Source organism: Colossoma macropomum, unplaced genomic scaffold (assembly GCF_904425465.1).
Source record: "Colossoma macropomum unplaced genomic scaffold, Colossoma_macropomum, whole genome shotgun sequence".
NCBI lineage: Eukaryota > Metazoa > Chordata > Actinopteri > Characiformes > Serrasalmidae > Colossoma > Colossoma macropomum.
Window position 1 is genome coordinate 23,464,821 of NW_023494787.1, and position 19,281 is coordinate 23,484,101.

Below are 19,281 nucleotides of genomic sequence, written 5' to 3' on the forward strand. Positions count from 1 at the left end.
ATCTTTACCAAAACATCAAAGCATAATTATGCATTACTTACTGTGCTAAATAGCCAGTTGCCTCTTCCTTCCGATGTAGCACTTTATTTGAGTCGCTGTTTAAATAGGCAACTGACTTTTCATACATACAAGACTAATACAAAGTACTGTAAATGGGCTAGCATGTTTCATGTGTTCATTTAAGCCACACACTGTGTGCTTCGGGTTTTAAAAAAAAGGACTTTTCAGGTTAAAAACTGGCCTTAAATTTAAAATTTGGCTATAAATAGATCAGAATTTCAATCGGTCACATAAATTCATGATTAGTGCATCTCTACTAGAAGTGTGTTATCGTTTGATGTGGTTTAAGGGACCAGTTTGCTCAGAACACTACAAAGATTTTATCTTGCGAGTGCTTTGTAAAACCTATTCTTAAATGCTTGTGCATACAGTGATCTCTTACCTCACGATCTTCTCACTCACACATTTATATATTTCACTGCAGTGTAAGCAAGCTCACCGAGAGTGAGCTGTGGATTTTTTTTTGTGTGAGCTCTGTGTGAGTAAACATAATCACACAAATCTTCCTGTAATTGGATTACAGTTGAAGTCCATCAGTGCTGTCCAACCGAATGAGTGCACAGACTCCAATGTCTTCGGTTTAGATGAGCTTTAATAGAAAGGCACAAATACAGCCAGAGTGTAATGTGAGAATTAAAAGCTTTTAAATACAGAAACAGGTTCAAACTAGACTCCTCGATTCTGAAAGCACAGTCTAGATCAGCTCCACTGTCTTCCTCTCCTGCAAGAATTCAAGTATGTCTAAAACTGATGAGTTACAGCTGACTTCAACCCTACTGGGATCTGATTATACCCCATCTGGCTTTCTGGTTCCCCGTGCATGTGCGTGTGTTTATCTGAAGGTGTACAGGTAGGGGCAGTAACAGTGGTTCCCAGTCAGATTTCGTTATTCGTCCAGTCTGTTTCCGTGGTTAAGAAGAGTCTCTGTTGCCAATGGTAACGAGTGCAGGTTAAATAAAAGTAATAAATAGTGATGGGATTGCTGATGTCGTTCTCTCACCCAACTAAGAGGTGGGTGGGTGGGTGGGTGGGGTTCTGCGTGCAGGTATGTTCTTGTAGGAGCAGGAGAGAAAAATGTGAAATGACAAAATCAAACTCTAAAGATAAAAGATAAAAAGAGTAAGTTTCACAGATTTTTAAATAAATGTGTTAAAAAGGTCAAACTTAAGTTAGCTTACAAGACTATAATGCTACGGGGCTAAAAGTGTGTGTTCCTGAGAGCACACCAAGAAAAAAACTGCAAACATGCAAAAATCTCGTCAGCCTGGTTCAGAGGTCGGCAGCCATTTGGATTAGGCCGGTTGACCTACTGTGCCTCAAGTAAAATGTCCGCCTTCACTTACAAAAATACATTTAAAGCAGGTGCAGCCTATTTTCTGCTGGGTGGGCATTTTGTGTGTGTGTGTGTGTGTGTGTATGTGAGCCTTGAGAGGAGGGTTCTGAGCAGGAGAGAACACTGCATGGACACACACATCTACAGTACCACAGCATATCGTGAATAACACTGCCTAAACTGCAGGCAGATGAAAATAAAACGTCAAACCCAGTGCATCCTGGATTAGACCTCTAACAAACCTGTCTCTGTCTCACAGTCACAGAAATGGATTCCCTCTGTTCACTCCCATACATACATACATGCATGCATGCACTCACACCCATAAGACACGCATGCATGCATGCGCACCCACTTCCATACATACGCTCTGGCGGTGGTGTCCATTCAGACTTGTCCTGCTTTTTTTTGCTTTTTTTTCCTAGCGAGGGGTCAGCACGGCGCTGGGTCACATCATTGATGAACAGAGACTCGTTTTTTGGACCATAAAGGATCTGAAAGCATTTCCATTAACCATACACACACAAACAAACAAACGAACAAACTGAATCTACTGCGGTTCTTATGGGCTGTCTATTTATCTCTCTCTCTTTCTAAATCCTTGTTCTAGTCGAGGTATCTGTGGTTCAGCGGTGCTTCTTCTTCTCCCTTCCTCTCTTTAATCTCTCAACCCCTGCCTCCCCTCGCCAGCTCCTCTCTCTCTCTTTCTCCTCCCGTTCTTCTCTATTTCTGGATCTGAAAGATGAAGAGGCGCAGGTTGATGTTTTTGGCGGCCAGCAGCTTGTTGCACTCCACGCTGTCACTGATGGGCAGCGGCGCATACTCCGTCTCGTTGGCGTCGTTGGAGAAGACGTGGTGCTGGATGACGGGTTTGATCTTCACGTCGTCGTACGGACCCTTGAGCAGCAGGAAGGAGCACTCCAGCGCCGAGTTCACCTTGCTCTTTAGGATCAGCTGGAAGGAGAGCGTGCGCTTGCACGACAGGTTGGGGTTGCGCTCAGAGTCGTTGACGCGCGCCTTCAGCACCCATGTCTGGTTTAGCACGGTGAAGCGCGGCGTCTCGTAGTACAGCCGCGTGATGAAGTCATCTGTGCGATATGGCCGGAACTGCACCTCTGCACTCAGAGCAAGTAGGGGTCAGTTTTTGATTTTGCAGTGTTTATAAGGTGCAATGAAGAAATGGGTGTTTTTAAGTGTGCATGCACATCAAAGCAGTCTGATGATAATTTTTGATCAGTCCATTTTTGATAAATCATTGCTAATAACAAATGATATCAGCCAAGACATCACAGTAACTGATGAAGACATTTTCCAAGTGCAATGTAATTAACCATTTAAACTTACTTAAGTTATTATTATACAGAAACTACTATGAATAATTCAGTAACTACTATGAAACTACTATGTAAGCTTTGTATGTATAATACAAGCAGGAAAGTCTGTTTAAGGTTTAAAGTTCAAGGGTTTAAATTCTACTAAAGGAATAGTAAACCTTTATAAAACAAAAATAAAAATACCTAAAACTGTTTTTAATTCACTGCCAATAAAAGTTTTTCAACCAACTCAGCACATCTAGGGATCCACAATTTTGATTCACACATTTAAATGGAATAAGCTGACAATTCCACCTAACTAAGAATAAAGATGTTATCGCTTATTACTTCAAAACATTTTGTAACAGGTACAGTGCTGTGTAAAGGTCCTCAGCACCTAAACCAACTGCCTAAAAACACTTCTCAGCAATTATTGTGTTTTTACTTGCAAAAACGTAATAAAAATAATACAGTAAAAAAAAAAAAAAAAATCAAAAAAAGTGGTTAATGTCTTGTGATCTGGTTAGAACAACAGCTTTGGTTCCTGACCTCTCCCTGATGCCCGCAACCATTGCATAGATTTGTTAAATTCCATCAGCAGCAGTTTTTTTTTTTTTTTGAAAATGGTGAAATTAACACATTGACATACATAAAATCACTACTTACTGTATAACTGTTATTTGTATTTTTTGCTAATATTAGCGTTTTTTCTGAGAAAATAAATGCTTACATCTCAGATTTACAGCTTTATATGATGTCATTTTCTTAGGTGCCAAAAACGTTTGCACAATACTGCAAGACTACTTTAAATACTGCATCCAACCCATATTTAATTATGCCTTTGATACTAATGGCTGAAGAAGTTGTTTAACAAGGTTATCTGGGTAGCAAATGGAATTATGTTTAAGTTCTACACTTTACTCAACTTTAAGTGCTGTAACAGTGTAAGTGTACAGTGTGTGTGCACGTTGATGCTCGCTAAGTGTGTGTACCTGTGAATCCGATCTTCTCAAAACTGAGCAGGCTGAAGATGCTGTTATAGAGCTGCAGCTCTCTACGATGACTCTGATCCATCTCCTCCAGGATACCCATCAGTTCAATGCCAGTCTTGGATGGGTGGCAGCACTCCACCTCATGGGCACTGAGCTCATGGTAGGGCCCCTGCCATGGGCAGCCAATCCGCTTGTACTTACATTGTGTAAGTCTGTTTATGTAAAAGTCAGACACAAACAGGAATCAGAGAAATCACAAAGACAATGCTATAATGGTGTAGCTACAAAGCAAGTGTGTTTGTGTTTTAATGTGGGGGTAAAATGCGTTGACCTGAAGGTGGCAACTGCATCTGTATATTTGTAGGAAAGTTAGAAATGATTATTAGTGATTGTAGTTAATAATATGTAGTACAGCTTATGTCTTTTTGGAAAGCAAATGAAATAAAACAAATAAAACTGATACTGGTTTTTAGTGTTCATGTATCCTCCACACAGATCCTCCCACATTTGTATATTTTTAAAAATAATTCTGAATAGGAGCAAAATAATCAATTTGGAGGGTATAACTGAAAGACTGCTTGAAATGGTACCTATAGTGGGTGTGTGAGACAGAGTGAAAAAGAGTGATTTAGTATATGTACCTGTCCTGGCACTCCTCTGTCTGGTGGTGGTCCAGGCTGGAGCGAGGGAACTGTTTGAGGCAGTAGCTGCAGTCAGACGGCAGTTCGCTCACTGCTTTTTCCACTGCTAAGTTCCTGCAGCACAGGCTCTTGCTGATCTCACAGCGGCAGTTCGGACACGTGGCCTGTTCTTCCTTCAGTCGTGCGTCCGCCAGCAGGTGGATGAAACAGCCTGCACACATCAGGTGCCCGTTCGTGCACTACCACAAAAACATACCCCCATTTAATTACAACACAAAAATACATGCTAACAATTCCATTGAGGTCTGATTTTAAGATACTTTTACATGTATATTTGTTTTCCTTAGCTGTCAAAGATTACTGCTATATATTGAACTAGAGTATCTTATGTAAGACTTACACAGGATGTGATTTCATCATTATTTTCGTGCATGTGTCAGATGAGTGCTTGTCAAGACCGGAGTGGATTTGTACTGAATTATCTAAGTACAATCATCTCATTCAGTTCTCACACAAATGTTACTGTTCAAACGAATACAAACAATTTCACTGATTAACAACTGATGATTTTAAAAAAAGGAACAGATTAAACATCCATGATTAGTAAGAAGCTTTGCGGATCTACTTTATATGCTACTTGTTTTTTTTTTATCAAGTAACACTATTTTTATCATCTTCTATTCAACATAATTCAGTAGGTTTTGTTTTATGTGAACTGCTTCTGGAACACAAAGTCTTATTGATTAGTCGGTTGGTAACTGTTTTTCTTAATACCAATAAACTAATCTGATAATTATGGTGATGTTTGATTAAAACTTGTGTTTATCTGTGTTGAGCTCTATACCCATTTAATACAGACACAGTTCTAATCTGATTTGCTGAGTCTGGGGTTAATGATTCTGGTCTGTTACACATCCTGGTAGTCACATGCTTCTAATTTTAAGGGTGTGTGAGAACCCATCATCCATTATTAGAAATGGCACACACACACACTGATACAGAGAACGACCTCTCTGTTTGCCATGTATGATCAGCTTACACTGATCAGTATTAGAGTGTACATGGGAAAACGAATAATTGACAAATCCCTTATCCGTGCTGTGAAGTTGGACACTGACATCAGTTGCTTTGAGGGACTGTGGTCATTAACCTAGTAAGTGTAAAAATGTGTTTGAAGTGCTTAAGGGTAGTTGCTTAAAGATGTGGTTCTTTGAAGGCATACAGGAGGAACATTTTTGGGGGAGGGGGCTTATGAGGTCGGCAGTGATTGGGTTAAAGGGGGGCACGTGACACTGCTATGTTTGTCCCTGACTGCCAAACAGCTGGTCAGGTCACACACACACATCCTCTGTTTGAGCACTTAGACAGTCATACAAAAGCTACAAAATGAACAAAGCGAGTGTTAAGGGCCACTGGCTCAGGGGTTTGTGTGTGGTGGGGGTCTGGCCTACAACATGTCTGTGGGCAGGCTGTGGGGGCGCATACTTTTTTCAGTTATCAGATGCGTATTTTGGTCACCAATATACGCACAATAATCAGTACACCATCACGGTTTTAACCCTAATGTAGTAACAAACCACATTCACTATCACTTTCTGCTACAGAGACAGGATCTCCACTGACTATTTACGTAGCCATCAGGCGTAACAAGGCCTGTTTACGACCTACAGAGTATTTGAGCACTCGGTGCAGTTTGGTGAAAAGGCCAGTGGTGGTGGGGGGCTTCTGTCTTCTGTTGCCTGCACTGGCCTATTTATGCTGTTAGCTCTGCACACCTGCAAAATGGAGGCCTCGTGCTCGTGTCTCTAATGCCTCTGTAGTTGTATATTTTAATTACCTGGTAGACGGAGGCTTTGGGCAGGTCCAGGCACACCGTGCAGCACAGGACAGAGTACAGCCTTTCTTCGAGCTTCCCCGCTTCGCCCTCCTGCAGCCTCACGCGCTTCTTGGGCGGTGCGTCCGCGTCTGTCTCCGGTCCAGAAGCGTCCCTCCGCCCGCCGGGCTCCTCCTGAATCCCGGCCAGTCCAGCGTTCGCTTGCCCGGCTTCCAGGGCGCCCCCCACCGGCCCCACGCCGAGGCCGGACGAGGAGGAGCCAGGAGCGGCCGCTACTGCCAGCTCTCCCCGCTCTTCCATCGCAGACGCCCGCGTCGGATCCGCAGCGAGTGAGTCGAGAGCCTGTTTGGAGCGCAGAGTCTCCGGGGCTGAAATGGCTTTATTACGCGAACGGAGTCGCCAAGCAGCCAACAATGCAGCCAACAGTGTGTGAACTGTTTCGAAATAATGAGCTTCGGTTCATATGTAGCTGCTCGTCACAAGCGGAGCCGCTTCTGGAGGAAGTAAACGGCATATGTACGAAGAGCAGATGTGGGGGTGACGGGGTCACTTCAGCGCTCACCCGGACGATCTCTCTGAGTGTTTTGTCTAAGTCAGCTCTGCTGTCTGGCTTTAGCAGCTCGGGAACGCACAGCTTCTCTCGCCCTGCCTCAACGAAAACAACAGTGTGTGCTGCTCGTGCTCGACAGCGGGGCCGCCGGGGCCGCTCTCCGTCGTGACCGCGCGCTCTCCGGTCCGTCCGCCCCGCGATGCCGAGCCGCTTTCAAGCTCTTTCCTCCTCGCCTCGGTAAAAGCCTGAAAGTTGCTACTTCTGTGCAGCGTCTTCTCGACACTTCTCCCCTCGGTCTACACTGCCATCTTTGTTTTTTTCTGCCCGAACCCTCCCCCCCCCCGCGCCTCAGTCCGCTCATATCATCTTAAAGTAACCAATCAGAGCGGCGTTTACTCAGAGCAGGGCGAGTTAATAGCCAATCCCCTGTCCCGCTAATAGGTGATCAGTGAATGTTTTGCCCCTAGTTGTTATGGCTGGTTCGCCAGTCCTCGCTCCCCCCCAACTCTGCTCTGATTGGCTGTGGTGAATGTTGTGTTTCATCAGATGACTGGGGGGATTTAAAGAGCTGCGCGCCGCGCATGCGCAGCGGCCTCCTGCGGGTCAGTGAAGTTCTGTGAGTGAGAGCCACTAAAAGGTGACCACACACCGAAATGCGACAAAATGGCAACGTCATTTATAGGCGTCTCCCCTCGTGTTATCAGAGAAAACAACTGGCTGCTGATCGACCACAACATCTGTTTTTTACGAACAGCCCCTACTTTTCTATAAGGCACAAGAAGCTGTTTAATGGATACCTGATAAAAGGGATCTTTCCTTCTTCCCTTTACTTATTTCACTATTTTTCTCATACAAACACAGTCTGTCCTGTTTGGAATAGTTGGTCTAATAGCATATTAGAACACTGCCCTGCTAAATAATAGAGAATATTGTGAGAAACAGTTGTTAATGTGAGATTCCTGTAATGACAGCCAAGCTCCAACAGCTTACTGCATTTCTTTCGGTTCTTTACTTGAGTGAAACCAGAGAGTGACCCTCTGGGGGGGTTGGGGTGGACCCTCTGGGGGTTGGGGGGGTGGCCAAACTTTGGCCTTACAAAGACACAGTGTAATCAGATAGACTGGCCCAGGCATGACAACTGTCAGTCTGTCCCACAGCTTATGTGAGTTGTTTGTGTGTAAAAGTGACTGGAATTGTGACCTAGTGTAAAAAGGTTGTTTAAGGATTTCTGGGTGTGGCTGAAACAGTGTCTGCACAGTTTAATCATTGAGATGTAAACAAAGTCATTCAGAGTGGTTTGACATGAAAAGGTGCATTGTAGAAAACTGTGGGATTTCTTTACAAAGGTGACAATAGAAACCAGGAGGCGCAACACAAGTGAACCTACACGTCTTCTGAGTTTTATGTGTAATGTTGATAAATGGTAAAATAGTGTTAAACCTGAAAGATAAGTTTTCTTTGGGGACTATTTTGACCCACAACACCCTCCATAATGTACCTACACACCAAACCACTCTGAATGACTTTGCCTTCTTAAACTTTGAATCTTAATGAATTAATTATGCAGAACAATCTCCCTTAAATCATGGTCTCAAATGTTGTAAATCTTGCATATAATGTAAAAATATCAATACTAACCCAGATAACATGTAGTAAATAGGTTATTACAAGTCACAGTCATCAAAATCATAATGCTACCAGTGCTGTCACTGTTTGACATAGTGACCCAGTTTGTTCTTCTCCATGTGCACAAAGCTGCTATAATGGCTGCACTAGGCACACTGGTGTAGGACTAGCCTATTCATGTGTGAATCAGTGGGAAAACAAGACATGTCTTGATTTAAATTGTTTTATAGTTGTTACTCTAATAACAAGACAGTAATAACACATGAACTAGAACTAAGCATGTATAATTGTAGAAAATAACTCTGTTGTAGTAAAATAGTTCTCTTTCAGTCAAACTATTAATAGAAATGTGTCTGTCTGTCATAGAAAAAAACTGAGGAGGCCAAGGGTTACTGACTTGTAGGCCAAACCTCTCAAATTCTGGAAGTTTTTGACCCCAGAACATTATAGTAACTGAGAAATTACTGCAATGCCTTTCAGAATTACTGTTATCTTAGACCCTCTGCAATATGCTTACCTATGTAAATGGGAGCAGATGGTTAATTTCTGAATACGACTTCTAAGGTTTTTGAACACCTGGAGTGATTCATTTGCTTTGAATTCTGCATTTTGTTTCTGACCATTAAAACCTTTCAGCCACATGTTTTTGCACAAAATTGTCTAGAGATGAATATTCCTCTCCTGACCTCATAAAATCAAAATTGTATCTACAAGCATTCCTCATGTGTAAGATTGCAAAACACATTTACATCAAACATAGGTATTAATGAAGTGCCAATATTAAAAGAGAAGGATTAGCTTCTGTTTTGTTCCCTATGTACACATTTAACTTCAGTAGATTAAGGTGTAATCAGGAACTGGGTGATATGTGAAAGTTTTCTGATAACACATGAATGACGTTTGTTTCTAATGATGTTACATAAGAGACTCTCTGAATCATTTGTGTTCTGTTCTAATGATCACTTTGGCTTAATATCTGACAAAAGATATTGCAAGATTTAGAGGGGAAAGCAAATATTAACTCTTTGGGCACAAATGTGTTCTATCAGAATTATCATTAGTTATAAACTCGACCAGAAGCAGAACTCCAGGACATTTAACAGACAAGCATGACTGGACTGTTTCTTAGCATTTATCAAAAAAAAAAAGGTTTTACATTTTTTATCAATGTGGTAAAGCAAGCTATGTAAGACAATCCACATTTTGGTAAATAAAGGTCCTGAGGAAGTGCTGTAAGCATATAACTGCAATACATTTTCCAGAAGCAGCGTTTCTTTGATAAAAGGGTCATTATTAGAAATTAGGCTTTTTTATTCCTTAAGTAATGAATAATTCTAATCTCTTAGTTACTGTGTAAGTACAGTGTGTTAACACAAATACAGATACCTAACACAGACACTTAATTTTCATTCCTGTACTGCTAAATATTTCATCCACTGTTTTCACAAAGCTCTTGATAGATCCTTTATTAATACAAAAATAACAGATAAATGAAAATATAACCTTCACGTACAGATATGCAATGCCATGATATTAATTCAAGTGAAAGAAAGAGAAATTCTTGATCTACGTAATAGGGCTACTAACAGGGCTACTGATACATTGTAATGACTGACTCTAACCAGCTGGACCTCTAAAGGGGCTTAAATAGCTACCTTGTTTCCACACTGTCATTGGCACTCAGGTTACACAGAGCAGGCCCCACCTCCACTTTTTGGGTTCTCACAGTGGTGGCTAAAAACCTCCTTTTACATATACTAGGCACTCTCACTGCTCACTCCTTGTAAGTTTACATGTAAAGAAAGGAAAGGAATGGTTTTATACATGGATTCTCTCTCTTCCTCTTATTAGCACAACTCTACTATGAATAGGCCTACGCAATGTACAGTAGTTTCTCCATCTTACAAGTAATATGCCTTGGTTTATTAGAGGACAATACAGAGCTAGTAGCTGCTTTGACTAATTAATTAGTTTTAGTGTGAATCTGTGAAAATGTGAGCTATGTTTTGAATAGCATTTTACATTAGATTAGTGCACTCTGTCTAGAAACGCACAATGAGATCAGAATCATATGATTATCAGCAGATATTTGCTTATAATGCTAAAAATGGCATTGGATAGATTTGTCTGATATTTCAAACCAATGTTTGGTGACACATTTTTGGTACTCTGGTTTAGGTTGCGCGGAACTACTGCGCTACAAAATCTGCATTTTATCAATTTTACTGCATTTGTAACCAACTACAAATGAATATTACATTTCTCCATAATGCTAATCCTGGGGCATCTAGTCCCAGATTCTACAAATGTTTATACAATGGTATTATCAGATATGCACATCTTAAATATCAGATGGTCATCAGCCCACAGTTCCCATACTGGTGCATCCTTAACTTATTTACAGTACCAGTGTTCTTGTGGTTTGTGTGAAACAAAGGGCAAAGTGGATTTCAATTAAATGAGAGTCATCTATATGACAATATTACTTTATTTAAATGAGCTCAGATATCTATATTAATTCAGTGCCACATTACGTGCTAGCACTGTCCTTAAAGGGAATTCTACTGATTTTTAAAAATTTCTGTGTAACTCATTAAGATATAAACAAAGTCATTCAGAGATGTTTGATGTAAAATGCTCAATGAAACTTGTTAACAGTGATGGTGACAGGAACCAGATGTCTAAAGAGTTTAATGCTTCTAAGAGCTGCCTCACAGAACATCACAAAATGGTTATGATTATGCTGTCTGATGATTGAGACATTGTTTTTATGGTAGTTTTGAGATAAGATTTTTGCCTAAAATAAATTCTTTTAAAAGTTCAAATTTGTACCCAATGAAAACTTTTTCCCAAATTTACCACTATTTTAACTTTGTCAACATTACATATAAAAACTCAGAAGACAAGTGTAGGTTCACTTGAGGCTAGAAGGCTAGAAGGCTAGCACAAGGGTTCCCATCCTTCTGCAGCTTATGGCCCACACAAACGACCACAAAAGCAGCTGTGAGCCACAAGAAGATTCTACTGATCTGATATATTTTTTCTGACTCACCTAAGAAGATGGCTAAACTTGTTTGCCAGTGACCAAGTGCCAGAAGTCAGGCTGAAGAGAGGAAAGCTTACTAAATTTGATTGGTTTAGCTACATATTTATTCTCCAAGTGTACAGCACAGAGGGCAGTGTTCTCACTGCATAGCAGCGCATGCTACTTACTGCTGTATTCCCTTTTGTTTTGGTCTATGCTTGGTTCTCTTGGTTTTCTCTGTCTGAGATATGGTGACTGCTTCACTAGTTGAGGGCTCAACCTCAGGATCATTCCTTTTGAAAGACCCTTTTAACCATTTATCAATGGTTGAAAAGTGACATGATTAACACTGACTTGCTCTGAAAATTTAATAATAACAAGCTAGCATTTTGCCAGAACAATCATTTTTTGTGGTTTAAAAAACCCTGCAATGGCCCTTTGTGACTACTGGTTCCTGTTACTACAATTGTAAACTTATACAATCAACCATTTCACATCAAACAACTCTGAATTTCTTTGTTTACATCTCAATGATTGAATAATGTAGAAATGTATAAAAAGTGGTGGAATTCTCCTTTAAGTTAAGGTGTCTTATCTTGAAGAATTTTCTGTTGTGGTCTTAAATTTCACATGCCTTACTGAGCATCCTGCATATTTCTAATGTCAGGTGATCTTTCATGTGTGTTCTAAGATATCTGGTCTGTTCTGCTGTTCCTGCTGATTTTTGGCCTTTCTGGTATGTTCTGGGTGCTGTTCTGCTTGCTGTGAAGGTCCAGGAGGTGTGCACTGCTCTGTTGTTTGTCTGTTTGTTGTGCTAATGTCTCTTGTACGTGACCATTTTTACTGGCCTCTCTTGTTTGTAATGGACTCTCAAGAGTCTGATGGTCTCTCAATGTGTACGGTTGAAGCTGATTGCTCTCATCCTCTCTGCTGCCCGGTTTGGGTTGGTCTTTGTTGTTGACTGTGATGCCACTGCTGTTTGTGTCCCCCTTGTGGTCGCTCTGTGATGCTGCATGCAGAAGCCATCTATCCTGCAGAGTTTGACTGGCTGTTAATCTCACAGCAGGGTCCACTTCTAACAGAGCCCTGATCAGAACTTTAGCTCCTGCAATGGACACATGCACAAACAATAACTCAACCTGTGACCAGGGAGGTACTGACCACTTGCAAATGGAATGGTTCTGAGTTGCATAACACAGAAACTTTAGTGGTTAATTGAAGTCTACCTTAGCATTTCTCTGTATACACTCCTGGTGTGACTATCTAGTGTTGTTATAATGCCATTATCAGGACTATCAATATCTTATGTAAATATTTACCTCTATTACAGCACATACTTGTAACCCCCCAGGGTGGAGTCAATTGCAATTTTAGTCAAATTGTCAATTTTATATATTTCTGTAGTTTTTCCTAATATATGTACATATGTGAAGGAAGGTTGGAGAGGGAGGATGCAGTGGCACATACTATCCACCAAGGGGGCCTTGCACTAAAAAACATATGTTAATACTCTGAAACACATACATGAAGTTATAGAGCAGATGCATTTTATTAGTAAGTCAGGTGTCCTTTCAGAGTCGCACCTTCAGACACATGGTCCCAGTAAGGTGACAGGAAGTGGACCTCTCCCTTCTGTATAAGACAAAAGAGCTCCTCCTGATTGCGGTCTGGACTGCGGAACGGAGGAAACCCACTCAACAGCACAAACAGTATAACTCCCATTGCCCAGTTATCTACGGCAACACCATATCCTACAGAAAAAAAGACACACAGCTGAAGACTATAAGCAGAACAAAAAAAACAAAAAATACAGCAATACTGCAACTTGAGACCTGTACACCAACCTATTTGCATAAAAAATAAATGATAAAGGTTTTATGAAATCCTCTTGCCTTGAATCATCTGAGCTTTTCATAAATTGTATAAAACATTCTGATTTGCATAGCAGTCTCCCAAGTAGGTCAAAGCTGGAGGCTAAGACTCTGTTTGTTCAACTGCTGAGTTTGGCTCTATTGCTGAGAACTGAAGGTTCCCAAAATGGGAATCCACAAGACCACAATTGGCTGTGCTCTTGCTGCTGGTAAGGTGTACATATACTGTCAGCATGATTATTGGCAGACTTGTTAAAGTTTGGTTAAAAAAAAAGATTATGAAAAAATGTCTCTGTGGGTAATTATATTACACTGAAAATATCTATAGAAAGTCTCAACTTTAACTGAAGTAAAGTTAGTCCAAAAAAACAAAACCCTTATAAGTTTTTTAACAAAACCACATGTGGCACAATTATTGGAGCCAAAGCAATTTACTATTACTATTATTTACTGTTTAGCATGAACTCTTTGCTAAAATAAGAGCAATAACTCTTCTCCTATAATGCTGAATTAAACTGGAGAGTATGTAATAAGGAATGTGAGATGACTCCTCAATACAGAATCTCTGCAGGTCCTAGGCCCTCTCTTTTTTAGACTCTCCTCTTCAGCTGACCCACAGGTTTTCAGTGGAGTTTAGGTCAGGGACTAGGATGACCATGTCAAAGCTTGATTCTTTGGTCACTGAACCATTTATGTCAATTTGAATGTATGTTTTGCATCACTGTCCTACTGGAAGATCCAACCATGACCCAGTTGTAGTTTTTGACAGAGGCAGCCAGGGCCTTTGGAGGAAGAAGAACCCCAAAACATCAGGGATCTTCCATGCCACACCATACCATACTTAACAGTAGGGATGGTGTTCATTTCTGCATAACTATTCTTGTTTTTACACCAAACTCTTTTTTTATACCAGAAAGGTCTATTTTTGCGTCAAATGGCAATCAATGACTATCATATGGCTAAGGAAATTTGGCCGCTGAGAAGCCTCATATTTATACCCCAAAGAAACTGGAAATGTTGGATGAATGCTAAAGAGTTCAAGAACACACAAGTGGACATAAAAAGTGAAATATAAATGGTAATACGCTGCAGTTACATTTTGTGCATAAGAATTCCTAGGGGTGCCAATAATTGTGGCTTTGTTACAAATGATAAGTGTCTTTGTTTTTTTAGGGTAAATTTACTTCAATTAAATTTGAGATTTTTCTTACATTTTCAGACATTTCAAAGACATTTTTGTGACTTTCCTTTACATATCTTTATCAAGAATTCCAATAATTATTGGGCTGACTATATATATGACCAATTATTCATCCTGTCTGAAGTGTCAAATCCATGGTTTGAGATTGATAGTGCATGCCTCTTTGTTAGATTAGATAGACAGAACAGCGTAACTGGCACTCTCCTGTGTGTGCTGAACTTTGGTTCGTATTGTCTCATGGGAGGCTATGACTAACTAATACTGAAGTGGCACTAGTAACCAAATGCACTTCCAATAATTCAAATCAAAAGGTGGCTCTTCACCTGTCTCAGCAAGTATTTCAGGAGCAACATAAGTTGGTGTGCCACAGACTGTGAACACTGGCTCTGTCACCACCATGGCCAATCCGAAATCAGCCAGCTTCAGACTGACACTTCCATTGCCATGTCGTTGGACCTTAGCATCAGGTTGAGAAAGACAGTAAACAAAAAACTTTGATGACTTCAGACTATAATTTGCTGTAACCAGCTGGTCCTAAAACATTCTGTTTGTCTATGTATGTCTCACCAGTAGATTTTCAGGCTTGATGTCTCTGTGTGCAATGCTCTTGTTGTGGAGGTACTCCAGAGCCTGGCTGATGTCTCTGATCATTTGGGCTGCACATGGCTCACTGAACCGCCCGCTCCGGGCAATGGCATCAAACAGGTCACCGCCAGTGACCAACTCCATCAGCAGGTAGACGTGTGTGTCTGTGTGGTGCGAGCGCAGCAGCTGCACCAGGCGTGGGTGTGCCAGACTGCGCAGCAGGGCGATCTCATTCTGGATCATGTGACCACGACCCTGCAGCTTGGCCTTGTCCACCATCTTCATGGCGAAGGTGTGGGTGCAGCCTCGCACGCAGCATTCCCGCACCACTGCAAAATTCCCTTCACCCACCACACAGCCGATGTCATAGCAGTGCTCGATTTCTTCTGGTGAAACCTCAACATCGTCGGGTGGAAGCTTTTGCTGCCAGTCTCGCTGCGCCACTATTTCTACTTTAGGCTTGTCCTGCTCAGCAGGTGTTTCTGTTTGGGTCTCAGGAATGAGGACACTTTGGAGGGCATTTGGGTCATTGACTGAGCTCGGATTGTCTGGTTGTACTTTAGTCTTTTGATGTTGCTGTGATGGATTTTCGGTCCTGTTGTCCTGAGAGGGAGGAGCTTTGCTCTGATTACTAGACCTCTCAGATTTAGCACACTGTCTGTTTCCAATTGGGGGAATAGGTGCACCAGCCCCTCTACAGCTCCGACAGTAAACAGATTCTTTCTTCCTCTCTGTCCCTTTCTCATCTTTAGTCTGAGCTTTAAGGTTTCCTTTCCAGTGCTCCCACTCTCCTCGCTGCCTCTCTCGCCTACCCTTCTCCTTCTGCCTAACTTGTGCTCTGATAGGCTGCAAATTGTTAGCTGCTATTTGAGTAACCAGTGGCTCAAGGGCTACATTTAGAGAGTTGTTGACCTGGAGGTCATCGTCATGGAAACCGCTATCAGCCTTGGCTGCTTTAGGCCTTAAGATCCGCTCCCACAACCTCAGCAAGTGTTCACGGTAGCTTGAACTGTCAGGATACAACTCCTCCAGGGCAGCCTGTACGTCTCCAAGGGATGGACGACTATTCCCAAAGGCCAGGAAGGCATGGTCAAAGTGGAAGAAGTCTGAGAGGCTGCGGATCTCTCGACCAGATGGACTGAAGAGGCGACGGACACGGCCATTGCTCCAACTAGGAAAACCAAGAGCTTCTGATACATCAGCTATGAGCAGCTCAAATGTCAGCACTGCCCGCCGGTTTAATAGAAGAGAGATCTTCCGCAAGTCGTGCTCTCCACATGGCCGAACCACTGTCACGATGCGTGGCCGCACTGGACTCGCCTCCGCATGCCGTCCATGGTAGCCACTTGCCCTCTGCACCTCCTCCCATCCATATGAGTCAATCACAGCACTTTCCAAGTGTCTATAGGCCACTGCATGTTTCGGGCTCTTGGAGCCAAATGTGTATGAGGGTTGAGCGTGCCGAGGAGCAGCATTCGGGCATTTAGGAAGTCTAGTTCTCTGATCTGAAACATACAGACAAACTTAGGCTCACACATATGAAACTTCAGTGTTTAAATGATAGAATAGCGTCATGATTTTTAATTTTCCCTTTACCCTAAATGGCTAGTTCAGGGGTCGGCAACATGTGGCCCCAGAGCTGCAAGTGGCTCTTTTACTGCCCTGTTGCGGCTCCACAGCAGAATTACATTTTTAGGTAAAAATGCAATAATCCTCCTTTGCAGAAAAATAAAGCTCACCTGATGCTTCTAGCACAGTTTTAACAATAAATGGTCTTAAACGCTGGAGTTAATGTATAACTGCTAAATCGCCCTTTAATCCCTGAAGGTTGGTGCGCAGACTGCTGGTCACACAGCAATGCAGACAACAATCTTGCCTAGCTAGTAGCTACGAAAAGGCAAAGAGAAAGATTTAAGATGAACACTAATAATTTGGAGACGAATGGACTAATTTGCACTTCAGCTGGTTTCCTGATACATTTAATCTGCAACAAGAAACTGTCAAACACTAAAGATTTGCAAAGCTGAAGTCAGCTTCTCATTCGAATACTCCTGGTCCACCTTAAATTGAAAATTCGAACAAGAAGCTGGCAAATGACAAGCTGACTTCAGCCTTGTAAAAAGTCAAATGTTGAAAGAAATTTTACAAAAAACCATTCCACTTTTGCAGAAAAGTTTCCTACCGGAGATGCAAGAAAAGCAGCTATAGCTGAGCTAAAGTTTAAACTACAGCAAAGTAAGTCTGCATTTTTGTTTATATTTTTTATCCTATACTAATACATTAGCCCATACTGAGTCTGGACACACAATGTTGTGGCTCCCAAGGTGGTTTGATTTTTGTTTAAAGGACAAAACGGCTCTTCTTAACATTTGGGTTGCCAACCCCTGGGCTAGTTGATCATTCAAACGTGTGGTGTTCAAAGACTGCTTTTTGTTTTGTACTAGGGTTACAAGACTAATGCAACAACAAGTAATGGAAGTTTATGCTCCACCAGTGGAAGCTTCTACCGTAGAACCAATGGATACATGCTTAGGCTTCAGGATGGTTTCTATGACTGTTTCTATTGGTAACAAACCACACAAGCAAGTCTTTTTGAGATTACTTAAAAACCGAGCAGTTTGAGGCAAGTGCATGATGATGATGCAGTTTGCTTGATGCTAATTAGTGATGTACATGCTTCCATTTTTTGTTACTTATATTAGCCTTGAAGCTCCAGTGCATAACTAACTTCTGACATTAAACATGTCTTGGCCGACTATATTAGGTGTATATGTAAGTTGAATTTTAGACTACATCAAACCTTTAACATCTGCAGTCTTGAATTAACACCTAGCTTGTTTATTTAACTCGGGCCGACACAAACAAACAGTGTAGGAGTCAATTCAAAGCTGTGTTTTATCCAGGTCATATGTAGATGTGGTTCTTTTGAACACTTTATTACAGTCATATTGCTAAATCTACGTCTCCTTATGTAGGAGAGGTCACAGAGTTGTGCCACCTTTCTTAAACCTGCCTGCCTTCCTGGAAGATGATTTAGATGATGTTTCTGAATTTCCTGTACTGAAAGAAAAGGTTTTGTCTCAGCTTTGCGTTCAGGGAAAAAAGCACCCTGGGGAATGAAGAAGGAAGTGCACAGCTTTAATAATTCAGTGCAGGTGCATGACGAGAAGCTGCTCTGAGCCAGTATATTCTCAGATAGCACCTCACACTCCAGGGGAACGGAAAAGGACCAAATCTGATCATGTCGGATCTGCTTACACAAGACGTAGCAGCACAACACAGCTTTCTCTGCGTGCTGTGTGTGTGTGTGATGTGTGTGTGTGATATGTGTATGTGGTGTGTGTGTGTGTGATGTGTGTGTGTGTGTGTGATGTGTGTGTGTGTGTGATGTGTGTGTGATGTGTGAGTGTGTGATAAACCTAAACTAATTCAGTATGTCAATTAAACGTTATTTTACTTTTTCACATTGAAATCGGCATTAAAAACTAAACAAAGAAATAAACTTAACAAACAAACAAACAAAAAAACTAACTAAAAAACAAAACAAAAAATTCTAAGCAAAACGTTTTTGCCAGAGGGAGCTGGACAGAAAGGCTAAGGTCAAAAAGATGTCTTGTTCCAGACTCGGACAGGGTCTCTTACATTGTGTGGTTTTAATGAGGCTGCCGCACAGGACAAAACATCTCAACAACTCAGACAAAACCTCCCAGTGAACTTCTTACCACTGTAAACTAAATTGTGGGCAGCCAGTGACTGTGAAGCAGATCAGAGCAGCCATGTCAGCTCTCTTCTTCTTTAGTTTCTGAAAATAAACCTTCAAAGGACTTTGTTCTGCCACACAAGAAATGAAAAGGAATGGCAGACAAAACTGTAAATATTTTAGAAATGACCTAGGTGGACTTAATAAACCACAAAGTGCTAAAATGGGGCAGATGATGGGTTTCCATCTTTGTATGAAAGTTACCTGCCACTTTCCACGGGTGTCCTGCAGGCTGAGGCTCCAGGCGCTGTTTCCACAGAGGGGTCATGCTCTTCTTCAGCTTCTCGGCCACACACACTGGGGGCCATCAGGTAAGAAACTTCGTTAGGAAGCAGTAAACTCGGGCCAAACTTCTCCTTTTAAACTTCGTATCGGATAAAGTGTTACGCAACGAGCTATCGAAGCGGTCCGATCTTACACGTCAGGTAAGACGGGAATATCGGGAGCGCGCATCTTTTAGACAGCGGGACGAGCTCGCGCTACCGGATAC

The 19,281-nt window shown here is 41.7% G+C and overlaps 2 protein-coding genes across 2 annotated transcripts; both read right to left on the reverse strand.

The window, feature by feature from the left end:
- Positions 1-634: 634 nt before the first annotated feature.
- cyhr1 (cysteine/histidine-rich 1) lies at positions 635-7,080 on the reverse strand. Its single transcript, XM_036566553.1, has 4 exons — positions 6,177-7,080; positions 4,340-4,578; positions 3,699-3,910; positions 635-2,508 (listed from the first exon to the last, which is right to left on the reverse strand). Exons 1-4 carry the CDS (start codon positions 6,471-6,473, stop codon positions 2,117-2,119), a joined length of 1,140 nt encoding a protein of 379 aa, XP_036422446.1. The 5' UTR covers positions 6,474-7,080; the 3' UTR covers positions 635-2,116.
- Positions 7,081-12,060: 4,980 nt separating this feature from the next.
- Positions 12,061-19,059, reverse strand: dclk3 (doublecortin-like kinase 3). The gene is made up of 5 exons (XM_036565508.1): positions 18,996-19,059; positions 15,014-16,536; positions 14,770-14,902; positions 12,958-13,125; positions 12,061-12,479 (listed from the first exon to the last, which is right to left on the reverse strand). The coding sequence occupies exons 1-5, from the start codon at positions 19,057-19,059 to the stop codon at positions 12,061-12,063; spliced, it is 2,307 nt and encodes a 768-aa protein (XP_036421401.1).
- Between the last annotated feature and the right edge of the window lie 222 nt (positions 19,060-19,281).